We start from the raw sequence: 14,414 nt of genomic DNA, 5'->3' as shown, positions 1-14,414 counted from the left end.
TGCTTTGTCACCCAGACTGGAGTGCAGTCGCGTGAACACAGCTCACTGTAGCCTCAACTTCCTGGGCTCAAGCAATCCTCCAACCTCAGTCCCACAAGTAGCTGGGACTACAGGCACATGCCACCATGCCCAGCTAATTTTTTCTATTTTTTGTAGAGATGGAGTCTTCCTATGTTGCCCAGGCTGGTCTCGAATTCCTGGGCTCAAGCGATCCTCCTGCCTCAACCTCCCGAAGTGTTGGGATTACAAACATGAGCCACTGTGCCTGGCCAAAAATGAAATCTTAATAACCACTAACGTTTACTAGTTATTGAGCACCATTCATCCTGCTGAGCAACTTGCTTTGATTAGCTGTGTTAGTCCTCACAAGAACTATAGGAGGCAAGTACTGTTTTTATCCCCATTTTAGAGATAAACTGAGGCAGCATTTTAGTGACTTAGGTAGGAATACAGAGCTCTTAAAGGGTAAAGTCAAAATGTGAACCCAGGTTTGACTGACACCAGAGCTTACGGCCTTAACCACAAACAGGCCACGCGTGCAACAGAAGGAGAAGGTGGCTGCGTGGGGATTGAGGGGCCAGAGAACTTAACCTGGGCTAAGAAAGTGGGGCTTCCAGAGGCTTGAGGGAGAAGTAGGACCCAGCCAGGTAGGCGGTAAGGAGTGAAGCGTTCTGGAGAGATGCTGGAGAAAGTCCAGGGGGCTGGAGCCCAGGACTGCAAGAGTGCAAGGGAGAGAGTAGGGAGCTCTGTGGTTGGAGAGCACCAGTGGGGAGGCAGTGGGGGCCTGGGAAGGGTTCAGGTGGGGCTGCATGCTCCGGGCTAAACTTGGAGGGTGGGGGTCCTGGCTGCTGACCACAGAAAGGCTGGAGGTGGGTAGGAGTGAGGCAGAAGTGCGAGGCTGAGGGAGAGAGACTCATGGCCTGGGCACAATGTCCGCAGGGACACATTTTGATTCCAGAGCTGAGTGGAAGTGGGATGGGAGGGACTTGGGGTACACTGGAAATGAAGGGCCTGGGTTATCGGCATAGGTCAATGCCCACTCAGGGAACAATGTTTGAGGACCCACTAGGGCTAGGACAAGCGGAGGTGAGGAGAACAGCCTTGTCTTTTGGGAGTGGCAAGTACAGTTCGATAAAAGAAGGGTTTGCTGGCATCCCAGGCTCTGAGATAGGGACTCCAGACCCAGCTTCCTGCCCCTTTCACCCCAAGAAGCATTTAATTCATCCATCTGTGAAATGGGAATCATAAAAGCAATTCCTAATATTATGGCACCGATAAAGGAGCTGATATGTGCTAAACTCATGACATAGTCCCTGGAGCACAGTGAATCCTTAATACAGGCAGGCTCTGGTGGAGGTCCCAGATGAACCTCTCAGGACCGGCTTCCAGTCATTCCAGAAGGAGCAGGAGGCAGCTGCAGGCAGCAGAGCCCACGGCTCCAGGGCATGTCACCACACTCTTGTTTGAGGAGCATATTCCTAATGGGCCTCCAGCTGGTGCTGGCACTGATTCTTTTTTCTGAGTTGATATTTGGGGACTGTTCATGGTGTACAGGGGTTGCATTTCAAAATATCTAACACCTGTGATAAACAAAATACATTTCCATCATGGACAATACTGGGAATATAGAACAAATACAAAACAGAGAGTAAACCATAATTCTGCCACACAGCATAACCCCTGTTTAAGATTTCAATTTATTTTTTAAGCTTTTTTTCTATACATGAAAAGATGGGGATATGCCATAATTGGCTGCTTGCTATCTATACCAGTTTTATAAGCTGTATAATCTTTAAATATTCCGCAAAGACACTATTTTGATGGCATCTCTGTCATGGATGTGTTGACATTTTACTTAAGCATTCCTTTCTGGAGGAACATTTGGTGAATTTCGCTTCTTGTTATGAAAGGTGATGCTGTGAGAAGTGCACTAGCCAGGACGGTCTGACCACATCCTTAGGACGCCTCCTGGAAGCCACAGTCCTGGTCAGAGCATGACCTTTCTATGGCTCTGTAAGCTTTCCAGGGAGTTTTTCCAGCCTTGGCCCTGCACTGCTGGAGCAGAGCCTGTGCACTTGCCAGGACAATCTGACTGCATCCTTAGGGCGCCTCCTGGAAGCCACAGTCCTGGGTCAGAGCATGACCTTTCTGTGGCTCTCGAAGCTTTCCAGGGAGTCTCTACAGTCTTGGCCCTGCACTGCTAAAGCGGAGCCTGCCCTCCCAACTCCCTCACCACACTCTGGGGTGCCGATTTTGCTTGAAGCTTACTTGAGAGAGGAAAAAAAATCTTTGTAATTTGTATCAATCTAGTGTCTGGTAAAGCTGCATATTTTCCCCTGATTTCATTTTTTTCCGTGCTTAATCAGTTTCTCAGATGGTATGTTTCACAGAACATTTCCCAGATCACAATATGTATTCTAGAAACAAAATCTCGGAACCTCTGGTTTTCTAGGTGGCAAAATCCAATTCACAAACAAATGGATTAAATTTCTCTCTGCAACAGCTTCAGAACAAGATAAAAACTTGTCAAGAGTCCAGGGGAGAGAAAACCGTAAGTGTTCAATAGATTCTGCGTGTGAATAATAAAGATATATCATGCTAGAATCATAAATGTGAAATAAACTTATATGTGTGTGTAGCATTTCTCCAGCACAAGGTGGGATGGGGGGACATCTCTGAGCCTTCCTACTTAACCCCTGTTTCATGGAATGAAGAAAGGAACAGAAGAGAAAGCAGCCACTGTTCTCCACCCCCAGGCCCTCCCAGGCAAGCATGGAGTAGTGTCTAGAGTTGGGGGAGGCCTGAGTCTGCCTTCTTCTGACCTCACTCCCTTGGGATGTCACCAGGTGTCCCTTGCTATAAGGAGAACTCAGTCCCAGAAGTATAACAGAAGCAGGGCCCTGCCCCCTGAACAACCACTTTTTGTTTGACTTTCCACTTTTTTTTTTTTTTTTTTTTTTTTTTTTTTGAGATGAAGTCTCACTCTGTCACCCAGGCTGTAGTGCAGTGGCGCAGTCTCAGCTCACTGCAACCTCTGTCTCCCGGGTTCAAGTGATTCTCCTGCCTCAGTATCCCAAGTAGCTGGGACTACAGGCACCCACCACCATGCCCGGCTAATTTTTGTATTTTTAGTAGAGACAGGGTTTCACCATATTGGCCAGGCTGGTCTCAAAACTCCTGACCGCAATTGATCCGCCCACATCAGCCTCCCAAAGTGCTGGGTTTTCAGGTGTGAGCCACCGCACCCGGCCTCACTTGCTTCTTTTGATCATAGCACAGAAACTGGTTTTCTCTGTTTAAAGTATGAATTGAAGCAGAGTTTGCGAGGAGTGTGGTTCCAAGCATCTGCCTGGCCCTGATCCTCAGAGCAGGTCTCTGGATGTCTACGTGCCTGTTTTTCTGCCATGAGTGCCCGACTGTGTCCCCGAGTCTGCACAGTGAAGGACAGTGCACCCTTCAATGACAGGGGGCATCGGGAGTTCTCTTCCTGGATCTACGGGTTCAACTCCGGGCAAATGACTTAAAGTTGCTCAACTCGATCCTCCCTGGCCTGTCGCCCAGGCCACACCCGGGAACCTTTCCTTAACAGCCCAACCAGGTGCTCCCAGAACCAGACACCCCAGCCTGAAGGCTCTGCAGTGGGAAGCTTTCTCTTCACCATTCTCTGTCTTCTCTACCATTTCAGTGACTCAGAGTTGCAGTTGTATTATTAGCACTGAGAGGACATTTTTCTGTCTTTATTGCTTTTTCTTATATAGTATATTGCATGACTCTTTAAAGAAACGTAAACACCCACAAAGCATAGTTTGCAGAATAAATGTCCCTCTCGCTATTCTCATTTTGCACAGAGGCACTCTAAACCCTGTTATGTATATGCATGCACTTGTTTCCACACATCCACTGAGATTACTTGCCCTGCAGTGCAGATGTGCAGAGCAAAGGTGGCTCCTATATTTTGCCTGTGACTTGCCTGATGTCCCTTATGAGCCCTCTAATGGGAAGCAGGGGGAAGATGAGGTTAATCAGCTGTAACTCTTCAACAGGCTCTCTAAGGCAGCTCCACCTCTCCAGAACAGAAAGATCCAGTCTCTCACATCCTCACCTCCCACCCCCTGCTCTGTCCTCTCCTGTTAGGGTGTTAGGTGGGTGCCAGGGGCTTGCCCAGCCTCCCAGCCAGGTGAGGAGCATGTGGGCATGGGTGTGCGGGCATTCCTGTGTTGACGGAGGAGGCTGGCTGGACAGTCTGCAGAGGGGTGATTAGGGGACAAGAGTGTGCCTTGAATGTGTGGCAAGAGGGAAGATCCTCGCAGTCGCATTCCTGCACACCTGTGGGGTGCTGCTCCAAGGGAGTGTTAGACATTGCCATGGAGATGGCCAGATCACTCTCCTACACACTCCTGCATGCCCTTGCCACCTGGGTCAAATGTTTCCTTCTAAACATAGAATGTGAGAGCCAGAGGAGATCCTAGGGAATATTTTGTGTCCCCATCTTATAGATGGGGAGACCAAGCTGAGCAAGTTTAAGTTGTTTGCCCAGAGTTGAACCTATAGATCCAGGAAGAGAACTCCTGATGTCCCCATCAGTGAAGGGTGTGCTGTCCTTCACTGTGAAGTGAAGGCCGCGCTGTCCTTCACTGTGAAGTGAAGGCCGCCTAGCAGAGCCAGCCCAGCCTTCCCCAATCCCCAAGGGCCCTCCCTGCATGTGAGGAGCCTCCATCAAGCCAAGAGGCATCCTCACCAGCCCAGCCCCTGTTCCCGCACTTCCCACAGAGTCTGCCCACCCTCCTGCGGTCTGCTTCCTTGGGGCTTTCTTCCTCCCTGTTCTCACTAGACAGCGACCACAGAAGAACTCCTCGGCTTCGTCCAAACTTGGAAAGAAAAACTGAGCCAGAGGATTCAGTACCTTAACTGCAGCCTGGACAAGGTGTCCATGACTGAACTGGTCTTTACAGTAAGGAATGGGATGGGGTGGCAGGAAAGGGTGGGTGAGCTGTTGTCTGGGCTCCCAGGAGACCTGCAGGGCTCAGCAGAGCTGAAGGGAACAGGGGAATCCCAGGCCTCCGCAGGACATCAGGCTTCCTGAGATGCCATGGAAAGATCACAAGCTGTGAAGTCAGAGCTGGATTCGAGTCCCCAATGGGCCACTTCCTTGCATTGGTCTCGGAGGAGACCCCTCAGCTCCTGGCACTACCTCCCCTGCTCCATCAGGACCCTCACTCACCCTATCCACGGAATCTCAAGCCAGTCCCACCTCTCAGCCTCTTCCTTCCCTCCTGCACCCAGGGGCAGCCCTGGCTTCTCCCCATGGCATCCCCAACACCTCATCCAGACCCCTGCCTCTTGCCTGCCTGATGCCCACATCCTCTCACATCTCCCATGGTCTGTTCCCCGAATATGGCCGGAAGAGGCTGGTCTGACCATGTCACTCCCCTACCCTTGGGGCAAAGTCCAAACCCTTTCACTGGACACACAGCAGCCTCTGTGGCTTGTCCTCCATGCCTCTTCATCCCTCTCACTCTGCCTAAGATGTCACTCCCCACCAAGCCTCCTCTCACCCCCTGGTCTGGGTCGGGGTCTCCTAGCCCATAGTACCTCCCACTTCCCCAACAGCCTGCAGACCACACGGTGGAGTCTCCATTTCGGAGGCTGTCTGTCCTGAGACTGCAAGCCTCTATGGGCAGAGCCTGCATCACCCCCACTCCTGCCCACACCTCACAATGGGCTGAGATGCTCAGCCAACTTCCAGGGAAGGGCCCGAGAACCAATGTCTGCAGAGTAGAGCAATGCTAGGCCCTGTTCTCACTGCCAATCCTTAACCAGCCTTCCTTCCATGGGGAGGCCCTTCCCACCATGCAGCCAGCACCAGGCATCCATCTACCTCTGGTGCAATGGGGCTCCAAGGGTCTAGCATGAAGGTATTGAGTGACTAGGAGACCTTGAGTGAAGGTCTCCCAGGACCTTCACTCAAGGGACTGACAGGCCATTGCTAAGATGAGACTCAGAATGAAAGAGAGAACAGCCTAGGTGCTCACCGCGGGCACCAATTCCACACTTTCTCTAGGAGCCTGCTCAAGGGGAGTTGGCCACTCACTCAGCCTGGCATTCATTCCCTCATCCATTTGGTCAAAAACATTGACCAGGCACATCTGCAGGTCTAACTTCAATCTCACAGAAGATACTGGAACTTTTCTTTCACAGCACTGGTCCCAGTTTTGGAGAAGCATTTATTGGTATGAGTGCAAGTTAAATGTCTGTCTTTTCTGACTAAACCACAAACTCTGAGACGGGAGGGGTCATATATGGCCTCCTGGCCCCTGTGTTCCTAGAATACGGGCAGAGGCTTGTGAAGAGCAGGCACCCGGGAAACATTTCTAAAGGCATGAATAAACGGATGAATGAATTAATGGCTTTGTAAGGGAGATCACTTTACAGAGGAGAAAACAGTGGCTCAATGAGGTCAGTCAGTTTGCCTGCAGCCACTCCACTGAGGCAGGGTGGGAGGGAACATGAATTCGACCTGCTGCCTCGCTGGCACCTGGGCCAGTCCTTACACACTCAGACCCTTCTCTCTGGCCTGCAGAATACCATCCTGAAGGACCTGGAGCAAGAGAGTGACATCCTGACATCTTCAGAAGCCCTTGAGGAGGAGGCCAAGCCAGATGTGGTCACCCCTGAGTCCTTCGCCCAGCTGAGCCGCATGGGGAAGCCCCTGATTGAAGACCCAGCTGTGGATGTGATCAGGAAGATCCTACAGTGAGTGGCCCCAGGGTGCACCTGAGGCCCTGCCACCCCTGCCCTGGCCCTGGACCTTCAGGGACCAGCTTTGGGGCCCCACACACTGGGGTTCCCACGTGAGTCCACCCCTGAGAGCCTGTGACCTCAGGCAAAGGGCTTACCCACCCAGAGCCCCAGTTCGTCATCTGAAATGGGGCTCGTGACAGGACTGACTGACGTGGTGCTGAGGACTAACTGGAATGCTGCTCAGAGCCCGGCCTGAGCTGTCCCCATGGTCACCATAGAAGAGCTCACACCCTTTCCTTTGGTTTCAGACTTCCCAACACAAAATGGCCAACCCACCATTGTGACAAAGATCGGTCCCAGACAGGTAGAGGCACACAGGCCTGTGGGTCTCAGGGCAGCAGTGAGGCGGGGGCTGGTGATACTGTGTGGCCCATTCTCACCTCCTGTCCTCTGCTCCTGTCCTGGGCCCTCGTCACCCAAAGGCTTCAAGCGACATCGGTGCCGGCCAGAAAACTCTGGGAAGAAGGCTGTGCCCAGCGCCAGTGGCACCTCTGCAAGCAGGTAGGACACAGGGCAGCCAGAATCGCCCCTTCCCAGTTCATCCCCCCACACAAAGGCAGGAGACGACCTATGGCTTTCCCAGGCTTTACCTGAGAAGGCACCACAGTGCTCACAGCTCTGGGACTCCACAGGGTGCAGAGAGGGGTGAGCTCTGATGCCGGCTTTAGTCAGGCGCCATCCTTGGTTTGCTGGTTGTCCATGGTGCTGATGGATCTCAGCCCTGCCACCTTCCACACATGGTCATGGTTAGAAAGACAGGGCAGATGGCTTTCCTGGAGGGACACCACAGAGCAGAAAGGGTTCTGGTCCTTGGCACCCTGCCCACCAAGTCTCAGTGGGGTCGTTAGACTCAAAGTTTACCCCACATGCAGATTTTATGGAAGGTGCATATCAGAAGCCCCGTGGCTGAGTAGACTTGCTAGCTCTTTGTGTCAACCTGGTTGACATGGGTTCGTTCCTGGTTTTGAGAAGGCAAGGGGAATCCCTGCTTTGCCTTTCGCTCCAGAAGGTCTTTTTGAGCATGCGTGCTGTGTGCAGTGAGGAAAGAAACAAAGACCAGCCATATGAGAAGAGCAAAGGCTATTGGCTCAGACCTGACCGCAGCAGAGAGTCAGCCACCATCCAGGGCGTTTCAGTAGAGCTCCCAGGGCAGGCAGAGGAGTGGGAAGCATTACCCTCCTCTCTAGCTGTGCGCTGGTTAGGGGATGCTAGCATGGGGAAGCTGGAGGCTGCCCACGGAAAGCAGGGCATCCCATGTGATTGGTTAGGGAACATGTTTGGCTTTCTCTGGTTGACCCAAAGTTGGAAATGAGGACAAACATTAGGGAAGCTGTCATTTATTAAGTCCTGGCCATTTGGGGCCTACTATTATAGGTGATATTGTAGCTTCCTGGACCATCCCCAGGGTTGACAATCTCACTTCCTGCAAATCTGACTTAGAGCAGGCTGACTTCCTGGGGGGTTTCTTGTAGCTAAGGCGGGGCGGCCTCCTGATTAGGTTGCTGCACATCACGGGACAGAGCTCTGTTTTTTATATGATCCGGCCATGACCTGTTTCCATGTTCAGTCTCTCAGAGGTTACAAAACGAAGTCCATGTCACTAGGGCTGCCAGATAAAAGAGAGGGTGCCCATCTACACTGGAATTTCAGATCAACACCACCTAATTTTTTTAGCATAAGTATGTCCCAAATGCTGCACGTGATACACTAATACTGAAAATTACTCTGTTTATATGAAATTCAAACTTAAATGGGCGTACTGTATTGTTATGGCTAAATCTAGCAACCCTACCTGTGACTCAATGTTTTTTTCCTTTGGGTCCTCATCACGGGGAAGCAAGAATGCAAATTTCTGGGCCTGAGCACCTCCGCCCCTCGCCCTCTCACAGCAGCTGTGGTTGGCTTTCAGCAGTTAAGGTGGTTAAGGTTTCAACCCACGGTAAGGTAGACTCACAGCTGTTAAGAAGGGATACGTCTCAAAGGGCTGGGACCTAGAAATGGGAGTCCGGTTGCCCACGGGCAGGCCCCATGCCTCCAGAAACCCAGGCAGGGATCCTGCAGGCTCAGACCTGCCTTGCGTCTGTCCACGGCCTCCAGACCACCCACCCACCTTTGTCCCACAGCTTCACACGGCACCCCAAGCTCAACAAAATGGAGAGAAAGTACCAGGTGCTTGGGGACAAGCCTCCTCCTGCTGCTGAGTGAGTAACAACACCTTTCCTTTTGACTACATTTAACCTGTTTTGGGTTGGGAGGGGCAGCAAATGTGACTCAGCTGAGGGGAAAAATCAGAAAGGGGAACGGCAGGTCCAAGCAGAGGAGGGGTGAGGGGGGATAGCAAAGGTCAAGGTCAGTTTGTCTCAGCCCATTTCACCTGAATTTGTTGAGAAACATTTTCATCAACATCTCACATTTTCCAAGCTAACAAGCATTCCCTGGTGGTAGGGCAGCAGACCCCGTTCGAGGTCTGAGCTTTTTTTTTTTGTACTTTTTTTCAGTACTTTCCCCCATTTCTCTTTTCCTTTATTGTAACTCCAGTGATGAAAACAAAAGCAGTTAAACTTAGTAGAGCTTCATTGCAAGCAAACAAGCAAAATTCCAAGTTCAGAAAACGAAAAGCCTTCGAAGAAAGTCAAGTTCCACAAAGGAGCTCCCTGTCCCCCTGTATTAGAGATCCCCCCAAACAGTGGCCCCCTCTCATCCGCCCTTTCACCCTGGGACCCTCATCTCTGGGGTCATGAACTTTGCAGAGGATGGCTGTGACATCAGGCAGCCCAGGTGTGGCCTCCAGCTGGCAGGTAGACAGTTCCCTTGTCCCACACCCAAGGACGCTCCTGCACCGTGAATACTTCGGCTCTCTAATTTTTATAGCTCGATGCAGGAGGAGGTTTGGTCCTGCATGAAGTCCTGTTCATTTGATTACTATTTATGAGTAATCATTCTTTCAGCTAATCGAGGCGCTGCCCGGTGCAGGCACTGCAATGGGGCCGGGGATTCCATGGTGAACAAGTACAGACAGGTCCATGTCCTGTGTCAAAAGATAAACTCAAGCACATTAAAATGTTGGTGAGTTTATTTGAACAGTCAGTAATTCATGAATTGGGCAGTGCCAGACCCCAAGCGATTCAGGGAACACCAGGGGAAACCTTTTATAAGGTGTTCATAGAAGGAAGGCAAAGAAAATATTTGTTTGGTTAAAGTGAGAAGTTCCTAGTTGGCTGTTTCTGATTGGTTAAGCTTATATTTCATTTTCCTAGATGATGACCATTCATTCTGAGTTGGGTTTGTTTTCTAGCGAGAAACTCCAGGCACTGGAACCGTTTCGGCCTGATGGCCTCCCGTTTATGATCTTAAACACCTGGTGGCCTTCACAGTCTGCTGGGAGAGATGGAGGTTAATCAGCCAGTCACATAAATCAATCCCAAATCCACCTGATTGGCATGTGTCATAAGGCTGAGGGGGCATTAATCCAAGATCATTAAAACCAGGTGGTCAGAAATTGCTGCTGAGCTGGGGTCTGAGGAAGGGCAGGAACAAATGCAACCAAGAAGAGAAGAAAGTTAGCTGCTGTTATGGAGTGGAATCAGAGTGTGCAGAGGTCCTGGGGCAGCAGTGAGTAATTTCAAGGAGTGTCATGGCCAAAACAGAGGACTTGGAAAGTTCTGCTCGTTTGGTTTTGTCCATGTTGGTGTGTCTAGACCAGGCCCCTCAGGTATCTGTCTCCTGTGTGTTGCAGGGATTTTAAGGGGATCATCTTGACCCTCCTCTGGGAAAGCAATGAGAACCTGCTGGCGGTTGCAGAGGTGAGGACTACCACCCATGGCCTGTGCCCGCCCTGGAAGCCACCGCTACCTTCTGCAGTCTGCTGATCATGGCCACTTGGGGGAAAATGAGGAAGAGAGGATTCCATCCCCGCCATGACCACAGCTCCCCAGCTTCTGTCACCTCCCTATGAGTTTTTTTCCTTCTAGAAACCAAACCTCATTCATTCATCTAATTGATCACCAAACATTTCTTAAGACACCAACTGCATGTCAGGTACTGTGTGTGCCAAGAGGAACAAGCCCACCCTCTGTCCCCAAGGCACCCAGGCCCCGTGGGAAGCTGACAGATGTGGCAGGGACACAGAAGGAGGTGGGGCAGTGGGAGCAGGCACCAGACAAGCTGCCCGGTGCCCTGTTCCCACACACCCTGCACCGTGGTGTGGGTGAGTTCTCCTTTCTGCCTCCCACGGGTCTGTCTGCCTCCTTCAGGGCAGGGTCCCTGGCTCACGCATCTTTGTGGCCTGCAGCCTATACCCAGCTTGGCACTTCCTTGTAAGCTCCCAACCTGGTCACCAATTTGAGATTCCATTGATTTGGGTCTTGAAGAATAAATAGGATTCTCACCAGTCACTCAGGAAATAACAAGGGCTGGCCATGGCCCCACTCACTCCAGGTGGGCCCAGGGAGGCAACACGTGCGGACAGGGAAGAAGGAGTGTCTGCCTGTGTCACCTCCACAGGGGAAGCCACGAGCAAAGGCTAGGGAGTGTGGAGGTGAGGGCAGGCTGGTGGATCCCAGGAGCAAGAGCCAGAGTCCCATGGGGTCCTCACGCACACATGGTCACCCTCTCTGGCAGGAGTTCTACCGTAAAGAAAAACGCCCGGTCACCAGGCCTGATTGCATGTATGACACCTTTGACCAGTGCGCCGAGAACATCGGCAAAAAGATCCTGGATTACCAGAGCCAGGCAAATAAGTACCACAACTCCTGCCTCATAGGTGAGTATAGGCAGCAGGTAGGCATGGAGAGCCGGGTAGGGTGTGAAGCCAGTGATGGAGCTCAGCCTTGGCCTTGTGGCCTGGATCCTCCCCTCTAGGGCAGGCAGAGGAGCTTCCCTGTGAAAAGCTGACCTCTTAAAATTAGGTAAAAACAATAACCAGATTTTACTGGGGAAATGCAACCACGCAAGAAAAAAGTTGACTTTTCTTGAGAAATATGGTGATTTGTACCTCTAAAAATATCTTGTTTCTTCTACAGATATTTTTGACAGCTTTACTGAGATACTTGCATACCATAAAATTTACCCGCGTAGTATACTCAGTGTGGTTTTTAGTTTATTTACAGTTATGCAGGCACCGCTACTATCAATTTTAGAAACCCCATCTCTCAGCCCCTCCCCAGCCTAAAGCAACCACTAATCTACTTTCTGTCTCTATAGACTTCCTTATTCTTTACTTTTATGAGAATAGAATTGTATAGTACGTAGTCTTTGGGACTGGCTTATCTCATTTTGCATAATATTTCAAGGTTTATGCATGTTGTAGATGGTGCTAGTACTTCATTTCTTTTTATCCATGAATAATATTCCATTGTATGAATCTGTCACACTTTGCTGTGGTCTACTGTGCAGTTTCAGAGGCCCTCTGGGTAGAAGGAGGAGAGTTCAGGGGATACCCAAACCTGGGCCACGACCCAGCACTGCCACTTCCCAGCTGTATTACTTTGGCCAAATGATCTCACCTCTTGAGCCTCAGTTTTCTTTCTTTCTTTCTTTTTTTTTTTTTTAGGGAGAGTCTCACTCTGTTGCCCAGGCTGGAGTGCAGTGGCGTGATCCGCAATCTCGGCTCACTGTAACCTCCGTCTCCTGGGTTCAAGAGACTCTCCTGCCCCAGCCTCCTGAGTAGCTGGGACTACGGGCACATGTCACCATACCTGGCCAATTTTTGTATTTTTAGTAAAGATAGGGTTTCACCACATTGACCAGGCTGATCTCGAACTCCTGACCTCCAATGGTCTGCCTGCCTTGGCCTCCCAAAGTGCTGGGATTACAGACATGAGCCACTGCGCCCAGCCAAAGCCTCAGTTTTCTTGTCTGTGGACTGCAGATATTAATAACACCCACCACAGAAGGATTAAGTCCCTCACACAGACTTGGCATGTGCAGGAAATTAAGCAGTGATAGTGTTCGTAGCTGTGGTTGTTGAATGACTGGAATTGAAACTGTAGGCATTGTTGTGTTTCTCTAGCTCAGAATTTCCCCCATGTGAACTCTGGGGGATCCCATCCTACCTGATCGTCCTCAAAACAAGGGTTCCGTGGTCAAATGGGGTTGGAAAATGCTGCAGACTGCATCCCTCTCTGGTAAACTCACAACTAGTGAAGACTTCTATTTCCTGCAGCTTGGCAGGCTAATGGGGGATTCAGTCTCCCACTAAAAACATGTAAAATGCTGCATAAGATATTTTTGTAACAAAATCTTTTAAATGCATTAGAAAGCTATCTGTAAAGTGAGAAACACACAAAAGCCAAAAATTAAGTGAAAATATAAACTCTGAGTGAAAAATTGAGTAGTAACCCTGGTTATTGCCCTAGGGGCATTTGCTGACTCCCAGGTGAACTTGAGCCTCTATTTTCATGGCCTCCAGGGTATTGGGAACAAGAGACAAATCCACAGACCTCCAAAGTGGGAAGTCTAAAAGGAGCAAGCCACCTAAAGCTGGAACCCAACAGGGCTTCCAGAGTAAGGCAAATGAGACGGAAACCAAGCTCCTCCCTCTGTCCCTCCAGCAATGAGAAGGAAACTGTTTTATCAAAAACCATGGTACTGGGTGAAGAAAAAAAAAACTCCAAAGAGAAATCCAGAACTATATGCCAGTACCTGTGTGGTTTCTAAATTTATGTTTAGATAATTCACACTTATCTAAACATGAATTCAATTTTGCTTTTGTGGCTCATCCAAAAGATCTCAAGCTAATAACTGAGCTTAAAATGATCTTGAGTTTTTGGTGTTCAGAAGCTTGTTTGTTGGAGATATAACAAATTCTCTCTAGGAAAACTTACCTTCAGTTCAGGCCTCAAAGGATTCCCACAAATAAAATGCCCAGAATAAGAGCTCACAGTAATAAACAAAGAGCAACAAAATCCCCATAAACACAAGGAAATAAAATGCCTTGAGAAAGAGGCAGCAGGAGACCAGCAAAGACTTCAGATATTATAAGTATTGGACACAGAACATAAAATAATACACTTCTAGTCAAATAAAAGGGGAATTGGAAACATGAATAAGAAGCAAGAGACTATGAAAGTGACCAAGTAGCTATAAAAGAGAATAAAATAGAACTTTTATGAAGGAAAAATTAAGAGTTGAAATTTTAAAACTATGCATTACTTTACTACGAGGTTACATATAGCTGAAAGTAGAGTTGGTGAACTGGAAGACAAATCCAAAGAAAATAACCAGAATATAACACAGAAAGATAAAGAGATGAAAATATGGGAGAGAGGTAAAGAGACGTGAATGAAAGAGCAGGTCTAACATACAGCCATTTGGAGATACAGAGAAAGAAGAAGACCTAGAATCAAGGCAATAGTCAAAATAATGGATGAGAACTTGCCAAAAATGCCAAGAGACACCATGCATTTTAAATGAGATGAGAAGTCTGCAGAGTATATAGGAGAAGCCCTTTGAATTTATTTAAGCCTTTATTTTATTTTATTTTAATTTTATTTTATTTTAAAGAGAGGGTCTCACTCTGTGGACCAGACTACAGTGTGGTGCAATTATAGTTCACCATAGCCTCAAACTCCTGGGCTCAAGCAATCTTCCCACTTTAGCCTCCTGAGTAGCTG

The 14,414-nt window shown here is 49.4% G+C and overlaps 1 protein-coding gene across 3 annotated transcripts in view; it reads left to right on the top strand.

The window, feature by feature from the left end:
* Nucleotides 1-14,414, top strand: part of CCDC180 (coiled-coil domain containing 180) — a 68,589-nt gene that overhangs the window by 47,116 nt on the left and 7,059 nt on the right. The window contains exons 25-32 of one of the 3 annotated variants that reach the window (XR_013404671.1): nucleotides 2,453-2,551; nucleotides 4,771-4,951; nucleotides 6,581-6,753; nucleotides 7,050-7,105; nucleotides 7,224-7,302; nucleotides 8,925-9,002; nucleotides 10,538-10,604; nucleotides 11,422-11,563. Coding sequence is in view for 1 of the 3 variants with exons in the window: in XM_028835047.2 (XP_028690880.2) it covers nucleotides 2,453-2,551; nucleotides 4,832-4,951; nucleotides 6,581-6,753; nucleotides 7,050-7,105; nucleotides 7,224-7,302; nucleotides 8,925-9,002; nucleotides 10,538-10,604; nucleotides 11,422-11,563 (814 nt within the window). In the remaining 2 variants the exon portion in view is untranslated. The remainder of the gene's footprint in view (nucleotides 1-2,452; nucleotides 2,552-4,770; nucleotides 4,952-6,580; nucleotides 6,754-7,049; nucleotides 7,106-7,223; nucleotides 7,303-8,924; nucleotides 9,003-10,537; nucleotides 10,605-11,421; nucleotides 11,564-14,414) is intronic. The other 2 variants (XM_028835047.2, XR_013404670.1) reach the window with 2 other exon arrangements.

The sequence above is a fragment of the Macaca mulatta genome, chromosome 15, assembly GCF_049350105.2.
Source record: "Macaca mulatta isolate MMU2019108-1 chromosome 15, T2T-MMU8v2.0, whole genome shotgun sequence".
Taxonomy (NCBI): domain Eukaryota; kingdom Metazoa; phylum Chordata; class Mammalia; order Primates; family Cercopithecidae; genus Macaca; species Macaca mulatta.
The sequence above is the reverse complement of the archived record's forward strand: the minus strand, read 5'-3'. Positions and strand labels throughout refer to the sequence as shown.